The sequence below is a fragment of the Bufo gargarizans genome, unplaced genomic scaffold, assembly GCF_014858855.1.
Source record: "Bufo gargarizans isolate SCDJY-AF-19 unplaced genomic scaffold, ASM1485885v1 fragScaff_scaffold_252_pilon:::fragment_2:::debris, whole genome shotgun sequence".
In the NCBI taxonomy this organism is placed as follows: domain Eukaryota; kingdom Metazoa; phylum Chordata; class Amphibia; order Anura; family Bufonidae; genus Bufo; species Bufo gargarizans.
In genome coordinates this window covers 225,993-243,441 of record NW_025334078.1, presented here as the reverse complement: position 1 = coordinate 243,441, position 17,449 = coordinate 225,993, and the positions used below count along the sequence as shown (strand labels likewise).

At 42.9% G+C, this 17,449-nt stretch overlaps 2 protein-coding genes across 2 annotated transcripts in view; one reads left to right on the top strand and one right to left on the bottom strand.

Annotated features, from left to right (window-relative positions):
- Positions 1 to 6,273, top strand: part of ERMP1 (endoplasmic reticulum metallopeptidase 1) — a 47,994-nt gene extending 41,721 nt beyond the window's left edge. The window contains exon 15 of the mRNA XM_044272942.1: positions 4,579 to 6,273. Coding sequence (XP_044128877.1) covers positions 4,579 to 4,743 — 165 coding nt within the window. The 3' untranslated portion in view covers positions 4,744 to 6,273. The remainder of the gene's footprint in view (positions 1 to 4,578) is intronic.
- Positions 6,274 to 10,660: 4,387 nt separating this feature from the next.
- The window catches only part of RIC1 (RIC1 homolog, RAB6A GEF complex partner 1), a 117,380-nt gene continuing 110,591 nt past the window's right edge, over positions 10,661 to 17,449 (bottom strand). The window contains 2 exon segments of the mRNA XM_044272935.1: positions 10,661 to 11,072; positions 11,213 to 13,423. Coding sequence (XP_044128870.1) covers positions 13,138 to 13,423 — 286 coding nt within the window. The 3' untranslated portion in view covers positions 10,661 to 11,072; positions 11,213 to 13,137.

Below are 17,449 nucleotides of genomic sequence, written 5' to 3'. Positions count from 1 at the left end.
CAGCAGCTCAGATTAGAGACCAGGTCAATGCCACACAGAGTTCTAGCAGCAGAGACATCGCTAGAACAACTGTTAAGAGGAGACTGTGTGAATCAGGCCTTCATGGTATAATATCTGCTAGGAAACCACTGCTAAGGACAGGCAACAAGCAGAAAAGACTTGTTTGGGCTAAAGAACACAAGGAATGGACATTAGACCAGTGGAAATCTGTGCTTTGGTCTGATGAGTCCAAATTTGAGATCTTTGGTTCCAACCACCGTGTCTTTGTGTGACGCAGAAAATGTGAACGGATGGACTCTACATGCCTGGTTCCCACCGTGAAGCATGGAGGAGGAGGTGTGATGGTGTGGGGATGCTGTGCTGGTGACACTGTTGGGGATTTATTCAAAATTGAAGGCATACTGAACCAGCATGGCTACTACAGCATCTTGCAGCGGCATGCTATTCCATCCGGTTTGCGTTTAGTTGGACCATCATTTATTTTTCAGCAGGACAATGACCCCAAACACACCTCCAGGCTGTGTAAAGGGCTATTTGACCATGAAGGAGAGTGATGGGGTGCTGCGCCAGATGACCTGGCCTCCACAGTCACCGGACCTGAACCCAATCGAGATGGTTTGGGGTGAGCTGGACCGCAGAGTGAAGGCAAAAGGGCCAACAAGTGCTAAGCATCTCTGGGAACTCCTTCAAGACTGTTGGAAGACCATTTCAGGTGACTACCTCTTGAAGCTCATCAAGAGTGTGCAAAGCAGTAATCAAAGCAAAAGGTGGCTACTTTGAAGAACCTAGAATATGACATATTTTCAGTTGTTTCACACTTTTTTGTTATGTATATAATTCCACATGTGTTAATTCATAGTTTTGATGCCTTCAGTGTGAATCTACAATTTTCATAGTCATGATAATAAAGAAAACTCTTTGAATGAGAAGGTGTGTCCGAACTTTTGGTCTGTACTGTATATAGCCTGCACCTTAAGTGGTAATATACTAATATGAATGAAGCTTTAGAGATTTTCTGCTTTCTACAATTTTTATTTTATTTCGATTGTGCTGTTATGTCATGTCTTCTACTCCATTCATACCCAAAACTACCTTCCTAATTCTTCTGCACTGTCTAACCCAGTGATGGTGAACCTTTTAGAGACCGAGTGCCCAAACTGCAACCAAATACCTACTTATTTATCGCAAAGTGCCAACACGGCAATTTAACCTGAATACCAATATACAGTCATGTGAAAAAATTAGGACACCCTTTGAAAGCATGTGGTTTTTTGTAACATTTTTAATAAAAGGTTATTTCATCTCCGTTTCAACAATACAGAGAGATTAAAGTAATCCAACTAAACAAAGAAAACTGAAGAAAAGTCTTTTCAAGATCTTCTGTAAATGTCATTCTACAAAAATGCCTATTCTAACTGAGGAAAAAGATAGGACACCCTTGCCCCTAATAGCGAGTGTTACCTCCTTTGGCTGAAATAACTGCAGTGAGACGGTTCTTGTAGCCATCTACCAGTCTTCGACATCGGTCTGAGGAAATTTTACCCCACTCCTCAATGCAGAACTTTTTCAGCTGTGAGATGTTTGAGGGGTTTCTTGCACGTACAGCCCTTTTCAAGTCACCCCACAGCATCTCAATGGGATTCAAATCTGGACTTTGACTTGGCCATTCCAGGACTCTCCATTTCTTCTTTTTCAGCCAATCTTTGGTTGATTTACTAGTATGTTTTGGGTCATTGTCATGTTGCATGGTCCAGTTCCGCTTCAGCTTTAATTTTCTAACTGATGGTCTCACATGTTCTTCAAGCACCTTCTGATACACAGTAGAATTCATCGTGGATTCTATGATGGTGAGCTGACCAGGTCCTGCTGCAGCAAAGCAGCCCCAAACCATGACACTTCCACCTCCATGCTTCACAGTTGGTATGAGGTTCTTTTCTTGGAATGCTGTGTTTGGTTTACGCCAAACATGTCCTCTGCTGTTGTGTCCAAATAATTCAATTTTGGACTCATCTGTCCAAAGAACATTATTCCAGAAGTCCTGGTCTTTGTCAACTTTATCTCTGGCAAATGTCAGTCTGGCCTCGATGTTTCTCTTGGAAAGCAAAGGTTTCCTCCTTGCACACCTCCCATGCAAGTTAAACTTGTACAGTCTCTTTCTGATTGTAGAGGCATGTACTTCTACATCAACAGTAGCCAGAGCCTGCTGTAGTTCTCGAGATGACACTTTAGGGTTTTTGGAGACCTCTTTTAGCATCTTGCGGTCTGCTCTTGGGGTGAACTTGCTGGGGCGACCAGTCCTGGGCATGTTGGCAGTTGTTTTGAAAGCCCTCCACTTGTAGACTATCTTCCGGACAGTGGAATGGCTGATTTCAAAATCTTTTGAGATCTTTTTAAATCCCTTCCCAGACTCATAGGCTGCTACAATCTTTTTTCTGAAGTCCTCTGACAGCTCTTTTGCTCTCACCATGGTGCTCACTCTCACTTCAACAGTCAGGAGCACACCAAACTAAATGTCTGAGGTTTAAATAGGGCAAGCCTCATTCAACATGCAGAGTAACGATCTACTAATTATGTGCACCTGGTGTGATATACCTGTGTGAGATCTGAGCCAATTTAAGAGGGAATACATGTGAGGGTGTCCTATCTTTTTCCTCAGTTAGAATAGGCATTTTTGTAGAATGACATTTACAGAAGATCTTGAAAAGACTTTTCTTCAGTTTTCTTTGTTTAGTTGGATTACTTTAATCTCTCTGTATTGTTGAAACGGAGATGAAATAACCTTTTATTAAAAATGTTACAAAAAACCACATGCTTTCAAAGGGTGTCCTAATTTTTTCACATGACTGTAGTACATCTTCCATGTACTTTATCATTTAGCTATAATAGCTTAATAGCCTACATTCAGTGTGCTGCCTGTGCTGTTCATAGTGCGTCCTGTGCTGATGAATGGAAGGAAAAATCTAAAGCATATTGGTACGCCATAGACTTTTTCCAAGGTGCAGGTGCCCACAGAGAGGGCTCTGAGTGCTGCCTCTGGCACCCGTGCCATAGGTTCGCCATCACTGGTCTAACCTATCTTCTGCTCAGATTTCTCTGCTGCTCTGAATTCAGATACAGTTTTAATGTGTATTTGCAATCTGTATAAACTTTCAGAGTAACCATTATGGGGGGGGGGGGGGGGGGGATTTATTCCATCTACCCCCGTTTTCTGGCATAAAGTAGCAAACCCCGCATTTGCCTCTTTTTAAACACCACTGCAACAAAATTTTGTCATGTGATGTTTCAATGCCGCCTTTGCCACTTTCTAAAAAGGTAGCCTGGTGATGGAGGGGCAGAGCCTGCTGGGAAAAGATATTGGTGATCTGTCCTAAGGATGGGTCATCAGTATCAGACCTGTGAAGGTCAGACACCCGCCGATCTGCTGTTTGAAGGGGCTGGTGCTCAGTGAGCGCCACAACCTCTTTTTAAAGCCTCATGCAGACGTTCGTGGAACACTGGACTGGCATTGGAGGAGCGCACGGCGTCATTGGTTGCTATGACACCGTGCACTCTTGCAATGCCAGTCCGGTATCTCACGAACAGTGTTCCACAGCAGTCTACATGAGACTTAAGACAGTGACGTCGCCGTATATCGGTCACACCCAGTTGCAGCTCATCTGTTTCTCGCTCGCCCCCCTCAAAAATCTAAGACCAGAGGGTGTGCATATACCAATTTTTTAGGGCAATTGTAGCATATTTGATTCGGGTAGAATCTATTCGGACAGAATTAAATTGTTTGAAGAATTCCCCGAATTGGACATGAAACAAACTTCAAGAAATTTGCTCTTTATCTAGCTCATACCTCTACATACTATACTTCCTGGGATTGAGCTGTTGTTAGCAAGGAGGTATGTTATACCTCCTTGGCTACTGACCATTACGGGCACTGTAATCTGCCCTACAATTAAAATAAAACGGGCATTGGCCTCTGGATGAAAATGCAGGAGATGCAAAGTAAAAGATGGTTGACTGACCCATAACATGTAAGGAGTTCACTTCTGACAATATGAATTCCCCTAAGGCTACCTGCACAGGGGTTAAAGCAGAAATTCTGCATAAATTTACACGTAGAAACTAGATGTGTTACTTGCGGTTTTTTTTTGGTATTTATTATTTTTTTTTTTGACGATCTCACCCTTACATTGAAAAGGGTCAAATCCGCACAAAAGAAACTGCTTAAAAAAATTGACGTGCTGCGGACATGGCCGGTCAGTTTCTGCACTGAACAAAAAAACCAAAGTGTATATGAGATTTTTCTAATCTCATACACTTTGCTGTTTGTTCCTAACAAGAATTTACGAGGAAAAATGGCGCATAATCCGCAGTGTGTCCAGGTAGCCTAAGAGGTGGTTTATGCAGCCCGAAGAGCGTGGCCACCTTGCTGTGACCCAAACACCCATATTTTCCCCTAGTACAGTAGAAAGGAAGAAGAGAAAAGTTTTTGGTTACTCTTTAAAGTCCTAAATTAGAACATCAACCCATTTTTACGTTGTGTTTTGTGTATATCACATAGCTACTTACATTTTTGCTCTTTCCCAGGGCTCAGACGGACACCTTGATGGAATAGTCACAGTTGCAGCCGCTTCACATTACTTCTTTGGGGAGAATCAACACTCTCCTGAGCTTGACTCTTTACTGCAGAGGTTCCCAACCTGGAGCTTTCCATCCGGCTGGGTCAGTTCATATAAGCAGTATGTGTATTGATGTCTTTCTATGCAAGCATCACCATAGTGCTCTATGTGCATGCACCATAACAACGTTAAGGGGAAAGGAATATGAGGAACGCATTTGTATTAACTCTATGACTGCAATGACACATGGACCACTGCAGTTATTCGCTCTGATACTTGGGGAATTGGTTGATTTCATAATGATGAAAGCTGCACTGAATCTTCTCAATGGACGTGGAAATACATTGAACTGAATATATCCTGTGTATCTTGAACTAGTCTCATGCAAAGAACATTATATATGGACTTTTTAATATTTTTCACACTGGGTCATCCTTGTTTACATTGTGGTCTAAACTAATGCTACCTGTATGTCTGTATTATAACCCTCATCATCTGGATCAGCTAGTCCTAATATGCAATGTCTGACAGGCTGCATTGTCACATGTGCTCAAATACATGGAAAGCAGGAGTTTGCTTATGTCAAGAGTCATCTCTCTTCACACAACCATGTGTCTTTTTCTGTATTTTGTGGTCCACAAAAAATGGATCCACAAAAAATACAGATGACGTCAGTGTTCATTACATATTTTGTGGAACAGCTGGCCCCTAATAGAACAGTACTATCCTTGTCCGTTACACGGACAATAATGTGACAAGTTCTCTCTTTTAGCGGAACAGATATACAGAAACGGAATGCACACTGAGTACATTCCGTTGTTTTTTTTTTTTTTTGTGGAACCATTGAAATAATTGGTTCCGCATACGGACACCGCAAAAACGGGACGGAAACAAAATACTGTTGTGTGCAAGAGGCCTTAGAGACAGTACCCCAAAACTGCTTCATATCTTGTACTAAGGTGTTCCTTGATAGTAATTACATTGCAGATGTATTTAAAAAAAAAAAAAAGCCTGTTAGCTCTCCTAACCTATTCAGATATATTTTCTTAAAACACTGCATTGTGCCGTTACTCAGTTTTTCCTTCTGGTATTTACAACTAGGAGCTACTATTATTAGTGTCTCTACGGACTAACAATGTTCAGTCAATGCTGACCGTGTCCTAGACAGAGACAGTTATACCAAGGGTTAGTAACATTAACAGAAGAAAAGCACAACGCAGAGCTATAAGAAAAGATGCCCCTGACATGTCTGTTTTAGTAAATACCATGTGCCTCGTAAGAAAACCATTGCAGATGAAAAGAGCTAACGGTCAACCAGGTGACTGCATTTCTGTGCTCGAAACATGACAGAAGGAATTGGAACTTGTCTGCCACCTACTGGAACTAGTTTTTGTATAAGGTCAAATATCTTTTACTATAGATTTATAAACTGCAGATAGATCGGGTTTTGGATTTTATGATCCAGTTTTCAAAAAAATGTTTGCATATCAGATCGAAGACCCATTTATGTCAGTTGGGCTGCAAAAGCACGTCTGCTGTCCGCATTAGTTTGTCTGTTTCTCTAGCTCGTTATAAAAAATAAAAAAAAATAGAACATATACCATTCTTGTCTGATACAGGAGATAAAAAAAAAAAAAAAAATGATTTGTATGCTCACAGCTGGTATCCACGTTTTGAAGATTTGCTGACCGCAAAACACATGCGGTTGCGTGCATCAGTCCTTAAGCTGCCTACTGATTTGTTAATTCTCTAGGTGAGGGGGTTATATGATTTTATACTTGAATTCTACTTGATATACTTATCATATGTTTTAAATGACTGATTTAAATTGTGTACACCTTTTCTATAACAATGATGTCAGTAGAACTGCTAAAAATCTTTTGCCCTGTAACTCTATCTTCTGCCCTGTAACTCTATCTTCTGTTTTTTGTTGCAATTGAGTCTGTAAAATCTATTATAAGCAAACCAACCTCATTAACGGAAACAATTGTATCGTCTACTGCATTTTAATAGTCATTGTAACATAAAAAAAAAAATCTAAATGCTGGTTGATGATTCAAACACGTGCATATGCATTGGTCTTCTTGGGTATTACTTTATTTAGATTTTTATTGTTTGTTTTACAGTAAGATGAAAAAGAGCAAAGAATTGGAATGGACTGACGTACAAATACGTCCTAGTAAAAAAAAAATAATATAATAATCATAGACTCCTTAACATTTGTAGATCAAGAAGTAGTGTCCTATAGATGCCCTAATATACCGGAGCTAAACCTGTTGGAGGGGTCGGTGCGGTCACTGTACTCCAGCCCTGCCGCTAACTCACTGCTTTATTGCCTAAACCTTTTATTATAATAACTTTCAAATGAAGTTCCGATCCCCAGCCCCATCTGTACTACTTACTAAATGTCCTGTAGCAGGCAGAGCAGAGTGGGCCCCTCCTCCAGCTGATACCTTGCAGTCTGCGATGCAAAATGGCAGCATTTGCCCCATAAGACACAGGGGCATTTTCCCCCACTTTTTTTTTTCTTATAGGGCAAAAAAATACGGTATTTTCCCCTCATAGTTTGATGTTGATAAGTTTTTTTTTTTTTTTTGGGGGGGGGAGGAAATGGGGCGGCTGCTGCAGGTGGAGTATCCTGACAAACGTCTCAAGAGGAGTGGAGCAGCTCTAGCTGTAACCAGAATAACAAAGAATTAACATGGGAAAGATTTTGGTGATTTATCAGGCCCCCCTTCTCCAGCCCTAGATCATACAGTACATGTTAACACATAATTAGGAGAGTATTTCTGTGAAAGAACAAATCTCTAAAGGCTGTACTAGACGGCCTGATTCTGCAGACGATTATTTGAAAGGAAGTTGTTTGTTCCCAGCAATTGCCTGCTCACTAGTGGAAGAGAGTTCTACTATTGCATGCAGCGATCTCCTCCACAGATCGTTACACTACCACTTGTCCCAATGCTGTCCAGTTGGTTGCCAGCATCAGATTGTGATTAGACACCATGATCTATCGCCGACAAATGAAAATGTTTAAACCTGTCAAAAGATTTGAAAGAATGAGCATCTGGTTATCAGGGGCAGTATTACACTGTCAGATCATGGCTAATGAGTGTTCGTATAAATCATCATTAGTGAAGATTGCTCGTATAAATCATCATTAGTGAAGATTGGCCCAACAATCGCCTGGTGTAATATAGGCTTAAGTCCCTACAATGCTCAATGTAAGGGTGCCTCAGTGGTCTTCAAATGTCACATAGCGCCCAAAAGAATTCCAGCAAAAATCTACGCTCCAAAAATCATATGGCGCTCTTTCCCTTCTGAGCCCTGCTATGTGTCCATACAGCAGTTTACCACAACTCATGGGGTGTTTCTGTAAACTACAGAATCATGGTAATCAATATTGAGTCTTGTTTTGCTGTTACAGGAAAATGAGGTTAAAATTGAAAAGCTGCAAAAAAAGTTACCTCTATTTTCCTTTAATTTTTGTGGAACACCTAAAGGGTTAACAGTTTGTAAAATCAGTTTTGAATATTTTGAGGGGGTGTATTTTCTAAAATGAGGTCATTTATGGGTGGTTTCTATTAACCCTTTGGATAAGAGTTTTTTTTTCATTTTTCTTCCCTATTTTCCGTGAGCCAAAACTTTTTTTTATTTTTACGGTCACATAGCTGTATGAGGGCTTATTTTTTGTGGGACAAGTTGTACTTTTTAATGACACCATTATTATGGCATTAAATGTTGTGGGAAGCTGTAAAAATTCCAAATGGGGTGGAACTGGAAAAAGAAAAACGCAATCCCTCCACCGTTTTACGGGTTTTGTTCCCAAAGCGTTTTGTTTATGGGAAAACTGACTTATGCCCTTCATTCTCTGGGTGAGTATGATTAAAACGATACCCTATATGTATAGGTTCTTTATGTCTAAATAGTGTAAAAATAAACTTAAACTTTTTTTTTTATATATCACCATATTCTAACCCCCATAACTTTTTCTATACTTATGTCTACTGAGCTGTTTAGGGGCTCATTTTTTTGTGGAACAATCTGTACTTTTAATTGATACCATTTTGGAGTATACATGACTTTTTGATCACATTTTATTTAAAAATTTTAAGTAAGAGAAGCAATGAAAAAAATGGCAAATTGGCCATTTTGACCCTTGCTTCCGTTACGCCATATTGGATTTTTTTTTTCTTCTATTTTAATAGTATGGGCATTTTCGGTCGCAGTGATACCCATGATGTTTATATTTATTGGTATTTATTTTTTAATTATATTGGAAAGGGGGGTGATTTAAACTTATATATTTTTTTTTTTACTTTTTTGTCATCATTTGTGTCATGTGAGCTTATTACATTTTTTTTATTTTGGTTTATCAGGAATTGATTAGCTTATTTTGCTCACTTTTGCTCATTTCTTATCATGGCCTGCCATCTGGTGGCCAAAATAAGAATTGCAGTTTGAATACTGTTACTCAGTAAAGCTACCAGTATTCAGCGCAACTACCTACGCCCGGTTTGGACAGGACACACTGTGCATAGGTAGGAAGCACAAGCTTCTGGGTTTTTGCTCATTTAGGTGCCGTGATCTTACATTGAGCAATGTAACAAACTCCATAAGATGTTGGGTTCCTTGACTGTAAGAGAACGCACAAATGTGCCTGGAAGAAAAACAAAAACAACACTTGATCACGACATCTAAAAGCATTTAATTACCGCGATCTGCATTATTGCCGGTCACGGTAATTAGCCGCATGTCTCTGCTGTATGAAACAGCAGAGATCTGCCGGCCATGACGCCCACTGCACGTGTGAGCAGGCGTCATGTTTACACATCGCACCAGCACCGTACATGTACAGCGCTGGTAGCTTAAGAGTTAAGTGTCACGAGAAAACAATCTCAGAATGGCTAGAATAAGTAGAAGTATTTCAAAGTTATTACCACACAAAGTGACACTGGTCAGGAAGGTGAAAAATGGCAGGGTCTTGAAGGGGTTAATACACACAACCATATTCATGCAACTTTGCAACAACCAGTGGTAATATCAGAAGTTGGCCGAAATTCTAATTTGCAACTAAAATGCAGAGTCCTTATGATGATTAAAACAGTCAGCAAAAATACTGTAAATGGGAAGAGTTCATACATACTGCACATGTCAACATTCACTGAAATTAAAAAAACAACAACACAGGAATGCACCAACCAATGTATGCATGTATTGGGAATTATATAGTATATAATATGTACAATCTGTATTCCTAATCCTAGAGCAAGTCTTACTGTGGAGCCTTATCAGCACTTTTTTTTCTGGGCATATTTGAGACTATGTAGCAGCTTCAGATTTGTGGTCTAGTTTTAAAGCTGACAGTCTAAGCTTTAAAATGAGGACAAGATTGCAGTACTAGCTCTACAGCAGGAGATATAGCCTTTAGAAATCGGGTTGAGAGTCAGAGCTGCATATATATATATATATATAGCTCTCACTTGGGCCAATTTCTACGCGCTGCAACTCCCGATGGGTCGTGGCTAGTTCTTCCATGAGCTTGTTTTAAAGCTTTATAACACAGCCAGAGATGCAGGATCTGAGTTAACACCCCCTAGCCTGGCTGACCTAAGAATCACTCACTTGGTCCCCCACTGCTCTTGCACCATGACTGCTTTCGTCAATCTTCCAGTCCCAGGCTTGTTTACTTCCACCTAAGCTGCGGACAGGGTGATTTGCACCACTGCAGCTAATAATTGGCCTCGGCAGTGACATGCTGCTTGGGGACACATCACCACTGAGGTGAGTCACTGGCTGCAGCATGCATATGGCCATGTCTGGACATAAACAAGCTTGGGACAGAAAGATTGGCAAAAACAGCCAGGACCAAGTTTGTATGATTCTTGTATTAAGTCAATAATGCTAGGGGGCTAACTAAAATCCAAAGGGATCCTGGACAACCCCTTTAATATTATCTTCTAGATATTCTAACATTAAAAAGGTTCACCGATGTGTAAAACCAAGACAAAAAAAAAAAGGTAAAACAAACCATAATAACCACAAATCAAATGTATGGAAAAGCAAGTTACAATAGCTTTATTACTTTAATAATTTATTGCACTTATTTGAATTAGTGTCTGATAGAATTGTGCATTGAGCAATGTAACAAACTCCACAAGATGTTTGTCCCTTGACTGTAAGAGAAACAAAAACAGTAACTAAATGAAGGGAGTGAGGGGAAAATTCAAATAAAAATAATCAAGCACAGGTTTCAGAAGAGTATTCTATTTAAAAATATAGTCCATTTTTACATAGGCTTTATATGACATTTACTGGGGTTCTGAAATCACAAATTCTTTATACATTAAAACCTGCAAACCAAATAACTGCAAGTCATTTGAACCCCAAATTTCCTTGATCACACCATTAGCTTAATATTGTGCACAAAGTGGAACTACAACAACAAGTCTTGATGTGAGTTACCTAGAGCAGTGTTTCCCAACCAGTGTGCCTCCAGCTGTTGCAAAACTACAACTCCCAGCATGCTCGCACAGCCAAAGCTGTGCGGGCATGCTGGGAGTTGTAGTTTTGCAACAGCTGGAGGCACACTGGTTGGGAAACACTGACCTAGAGATCATACATATGACCTTAAGTCATCAGTGTAGGACAGATCGCAAACATGGTGGGTATGCATTCTAGGGGAGGCATACATACCATTGCATTTCCACAAAGATTTTTTTCTCCATCAGATGCTGTACATTTGCCATATTCCCCACTAGTCATGCTATTATAGTGTTAATTTAGAGGGGGATAGAGTGCAATATGTGGCAGTAAATACTAAAAATGCACCATATTGGAGCCTGTGACAGATAGGGCCTTTGGCTATGTTCACACTAGCATCAGGTGGTTTACTTAGTAGTACAACATGGATTGTGTAAGGGACGGCATCCTAATTGAAGTGTTTGAGGACTTCACAGCATCTATTCCCATGGAATGGACCCCTGCTACACTGTCATTAATACAGTCCCTTCTATGGGATAAGTGTGAATATTTGCACAACCGAGGCCCTGGGCGTAAAAAATCCACCATTTTTATTACCATAGGTGACCTACCATAGTTATTATAATCCTTTTTACAAATGAGATACAGTTATTTGAGCATTCTTTACATTTTAGGGAGACTCCAGGATTAAGAAGACCTGCTGAGCCTCAAGTGTCCTGTTCATACCTGAATGGAGCACTGCTCCCCCAGTGTCATTGTGAAACCTGTGTTGTTACAATCACCCTTCACATTCAGACGAGTTACTAGAAACATTTGGTCCATATAATAATCCAATAGATCTATTATAAAAATAAACGTATGTCTTGTATAAAATAATACATTTTTTTTTCCCCCAATTGCACGGTACAAACAGACCAGTTTCTATATCTTAATACTGTAATGCAAGAATATCAGCTGTAGATTTCAGATCTGGGGACATTAACAAGAAGAGGAGATGAGGTTTGACAAAGTGTATGTTCTTCTTTTCCAACTAAATACACATGATTTATGGAAGGTAAAATTAGGTGGAATCCACACACTTAATAAAATAGTCAGAAATACATTTTTGCCTATAGTTGAAATTCAGTTTTCAGGTATTATGGAACATGATTGCTGACTTTATTTACAAAAAAACCCTATGTTCAAGTGAATTATTGTACAAAGGTAATAAATAAAAACCTTCTTGTACCTTAATTAAAAAGCTAGACAACAGAAGGATTTGTTCTGGGGTCAGTCACAGTAGTTAAATGAAGATTCTGTAAAAGCACAGTGTAGTTGATGAACTGATATTACAGAGCGTCATGTCCATTGCAAAGTGCAACAAAAAATGGCTTTCCAGCTAGTGGCAGGCTGGCGCTGACGGACCTGCACCTTTATCTTACAAATTCATAATAAACTGCAAGAGAGAGAACTATTCACAAAATACACATTATTTACACTGCAATACCAAACCGATTTAGCTGTAGGAAAGAAAGATCGTAGCACCTAAATGTCTGATGCACTGAGGCGGATGACAAGTCAAATTACACATATCCCTCCAAAAAACGGAGGAGACCCAAATACCTATCCAGACTCTTGCAAGTTTTTGGGTTATGAGAAGATGAAATAAACAAATGATTGAGGCCGACATTAGGTAAGAGCAACACCCGTGAAAGAATCAGTGAAACCACATAATTACATTTACACTTTCACTCCAGATCCTCTGGTGTCGGCCTCTTTACGGTGCTTATATCCAGGATATAGGAGCGATTGGTTCCACATGTACACTGCCTTGAGTTCTCATTAATAAGAATAAAAATGTATTTAAGAAAAAAAAAAAAAAAAAAAAAAAAAGGTATACAAACAAAACAAACGTAAGGCTTCAAAATTTGCAGAGTTGGTTTCTTGGAAACCACTGAGAAAAAGAAGTCATTTCACACCCATTAAAAACCGCCAGCCATGTGACCAGCCGCAAGTGATTGATTCCTTCTATAATACTGTTGTGATGGCTGTGTGAGCTCACTCAACATTAGGAGATGACGCAGTCGTAACTTCCCTCTTGAAGAGCCTCATCTTGCTCTTGTCTGGATGCATTCTCCTCGTATCGGCTGGTGTTGCAGCTGCCTGGGTCACTTTGAGGGCTGGCACTGTGGCTGGTGGAGCTGCGGCTGTCCTCGGCCCTGGGGCTGGATTGCTCTGTGACTTTTGAGATAACTGTGGGCTGAAAAGTTTCAGGTTGCACTTGCTCCACTGTCACGTCACTCAGCTTCTGAAGTTGAGGTTTTATTATGTTTAGGAATGGCTTGTATCCAGGGCTGCAGAATAATATATAACGCAATGTAAAATAATATTCACAAAAGTAGCAAAACAATAACAAACTGGTCAAATAAAGAGGAAGTACGGGTTTAAAACTATGTTGAAGGGGTTTCCTGAGATTCGCATATTGATGGCCTATCCTCCCAGGAGTCAGACTCCCGCTCATCAGCTGTCTGGCCACAGGCCACGGTGTTCTTCCTAGGCCAGGGATCAGCAACCTGCGGCTCTCCAGCTGTTGTGAAACTACAATTCCCAGCATGCTCCATTCATTTCTATGAGAGTTCTTAGAAGAGCAGAGCAAGTATGCATACTGGGAGTTGTAGTTTCACAACAGCTGGAGAGCCGGAGGTTGCCTACCCCTGTCCTAGGCTAATGATGTTCATTAGTCATGTAGCCTAGGTTCAAGTGAACAGCTGCAATACCAAGCACAGCTGCTATCCAGTGGACTGTTCAATGCTTGGTAAGCTGCGTGCTCACCCTTCGCAAACAGCCGTTATGTCCTGAAGATAGGTTATCAATATCAGAACCTTGGAAAACCCCTTTAAAAATTTAGTAAACGATACCTAAGGTATGCCTTACAATTATAACCGCCACGGGGTCCTTTAGGGGCCAAAAATTGTCAAGTATAAAACACGCTTGGCACAACTACACTTACACGATCGCTAGTGAGAGCACAGATATCAATTCTAGCCATCTACCTCAATTCTAGCCACATACCACAATTATTTTAATTACAGCAGCATCTAAAAGGGGTTTGAAGGGAGTCTGTCAGCATCTGCACCACTCTTAAACTGTGCCCTAGGTTAGATGGGTATTGCTCACCGGATTCCCCGACAGTGCTTCTTTCTTAATTTCATATTTTCTATGTCAAGCACTGTGCAATGAGTCATTGGCGCATGCACAGTTGAAGAATTCTTGCCCAGGCAGAGATCTCGGGCTCCACAGCGCTTGTGCCGCTGTTTCATTGCGCGGCCCTTGTGTGAGAGGCAGGATGACGTAATGCCTGGCTCTGTCCATCGAACTGCTATGGGAGGGGCTGGGTGGCACAAGGAGCATATGGCAGCAATGCCATGGGTGCAGGGAACAACTCATTTGCATAGTTAAAAAAATGCAATTCCGTTGATATAGAAAGTATAAAATTAAGAAGCACTGTTGGGGAATCTAGTGAGCAATACCTGTCTAACCTTGGTCACACTTTAGTAGTGATGTGGATGCTCACAGACTCCCTTTAAGGATCAGATTTCTCTCCACTGTTCTTACAGCCCACCAATCATAGCAGCTACGCCCATGATATCACCAGGGCATAACTGTACTCCTTGGTGCATTAAGCACTGCAAACAATCAAGGGTTAAAAGGAGATTTTTGTGAAACTCACCTGTAAAATCTTTTTCTCGTCTTTTCCATTGGGGGACACAGACCATGGGTATAGCTTAGAGGTATTACTAGGAGGGACACTATGCAAAAACGAAGCTCCTCCTCCTCGGGCTATACCCCCAGACACCTCCAGGAGGACTTCAGTCGTTGCAAAAGCAGTAGAAGGAGAACTGAAAAAACCACAATGGAAACCATCACACCAACTAAACAAAAAAAGCGGGCGGGAGCTGTGTCCCCCAATGGAAAAGACGAGAAAAAGATTTTACAGGTGAGTTTCACAAAAATCTCCTTTTCTCGTACATTCCATTGGGGGACACAGACCATGGGACGTCCAAAAGCAGTCCATGGGGTGGGAAAAACCAACACCGCCAGGAGAAAAAACGTCCAACCGTTAAACGGGCACCACGGCCTGCAATACCCTGCGCCCGAGGACAGCATCAGCCGAGGCCAGCGAGTGCAACTGATAAAACTTTGTGAACGTATGCAAGGACGACCAAGTGGCAGCCTTACACAACTGGGAGGCAGAGGCGCGATTGCGTCTGGCCCAGGAAGCTCCCACTGCCCTTGTGGAGTGAGCGGTAATCCGCGACGGGGGAACCTGACCACGAGCACGATAGGCCGCAGCAATAGCGGAACGGATCCACCGCGCCACAGTGACCTTGGAAGCCGCCAGACCCTTACGAGACCCCTCGGGAACCACAAAGAGGGAGTCTGAACGACGAAAGGAGGCGGTGGCCCCCAGATACACTTTCAGGGCCCTGACGACGTCCAGGGAGTGGAGAGCACGTTCCTTAGGGTTCGCCGGAGAAGGACAAAAAGAGGGCAGGACAAGATCCTCGTTAAGGTGGAACGGGGAAACCACCTTGGGCAAAAAAGAAGGAACCGGCCAGCACCACCGGAACAGAGAAACGAAGCGGCGGAAAACCCGACTTCTCACAAAAGGTTAGATAGGCCCTCCAGGTGCGATAATAGATCCGCGAAGAATCCGGCTTTCGAGCTCTGATCATGGTTCTCACCACTGCATCAGAGAAGCCTCTCTTCCTCAGGATGTAGGTCTTAATAGCCACGCCGTTAAACGCAACTGACGTGAATTCTGGTGGAAGAGCGGTCCCTGAGATAGAAGATCCTCTCTGTCGGGAAGAGGCCACGGAACGTCCGCTAGCATTCGGACGACGTTGGAGAACCAGGCGCGGCGAGGCCAATCCGGAGCGATAAGAATGGTTGGTATCCCCTCCGCCTCGATCTTGCGCAGCACCTTCAGCAACAGAGGAAGTGGAGGGAAGACATAGAGGAGGTCAAATCGCTGCCAAGGAGACACCAGCGTGTCCACTCCGCACGCCCTTGGGTCCCGAGCGCGGGCCAGGAACACCGGCACCTTGTTGTTTAGCCAGGACGCCATTAAATCCACGTCTGGACGGCCCCATCGGCGGCAGATGTCCTCGAACACCTCCGGATGTAGGGACCACTCTCCCGGATCCACCTTGGTGCGGCTCAGAAAATCCTCCGTCCAGTTGTCGACGCCCGGAATGTACACCGCCGACAACACTGGAACATGAGACTCCGCCCATAGGAGGATCCTCGCCACCTCCTGCATCACTGCCCGACTGCGCGTTCCGCCCTGATGATTGACGTAGGCCACAGCCGTGGCATTGTCCGACTGAACACGCACCGGCCGAGCCGCAAGGAGGGAAGTCCAGTGGGAGAGGGAGTTGAAGATCGCCCTTAGTTCCAAAACGTTTATCGGAAGACGGGATTCCTCCGTCGACCAGACCCCCTGAACTGTGAGGTTCCGGAGAACGCCTCCCCAACCGATGAGGCTGGCATCGGTGGTGACTATCGTCCAGGAGAACTTAAGGAAGGACCTCCCTGATGAGAGATTCGGGGAGGCCTGCCACCAGGGGAGAGACAACCGAACGTGCCGGGACAGGCGGACGGGAGCGTCCAGACCCCGAGAGGTCTTGTCCCATAGGGCAAGAATCCACTGTTGTAACGGTCGAGTGTGGAACTGGGCATACGGAATCGCCTCGAAGGAGGCGACCATAAGGCCCAGAACCCGCATGCACTCCCGAATGGTGGGACGAGAAGCTTGTAGAAGGAGCGACACCGCCCTCCGAATCTGAGAGGACTTGGAATCCGGAAGAAACACCCGAGAACTCGAGGTGTCCAAAATCATCCCCAGGAAGGAGAGTCTCTGGGAAGGGTGCAGAGAGGATTTTGGTAGATTGATCAGCCACCCGAACCGTTCTAGAGATTGAACGGTAATTCGGACGCTGTCCTCGGCCTGTGGAAGAGACGGGGCTTTTATCAAGATGTCGTCCAGGTAGGGCAACAACGAGATGCCCCTGGTGCGAAGAAGCGCCATGAGAGGCGCCAAAACCTTGGTGAAAACGCGAGGGGCGGTCGCCAACCCAAAAGGCAGGGCGACGACCCCAGATGGCAAAACGCAGAAAGCGATGGTGAGACTTCGCAATCGGGACGTGTAAGTAGGCGTCTTAAATGTCCACAGACGCGAGAAATTACCCCGGAAGCAGAGAAGCAATAACGGAGCGAAGGGACTCCATGCGAAACTTCCGCACCCTTAGAAACTTGTTCAGAAGCTTCAGATCCAGTATTGGGCGCACCGACCCCTCCTTCTTCGGAACGACGAACAA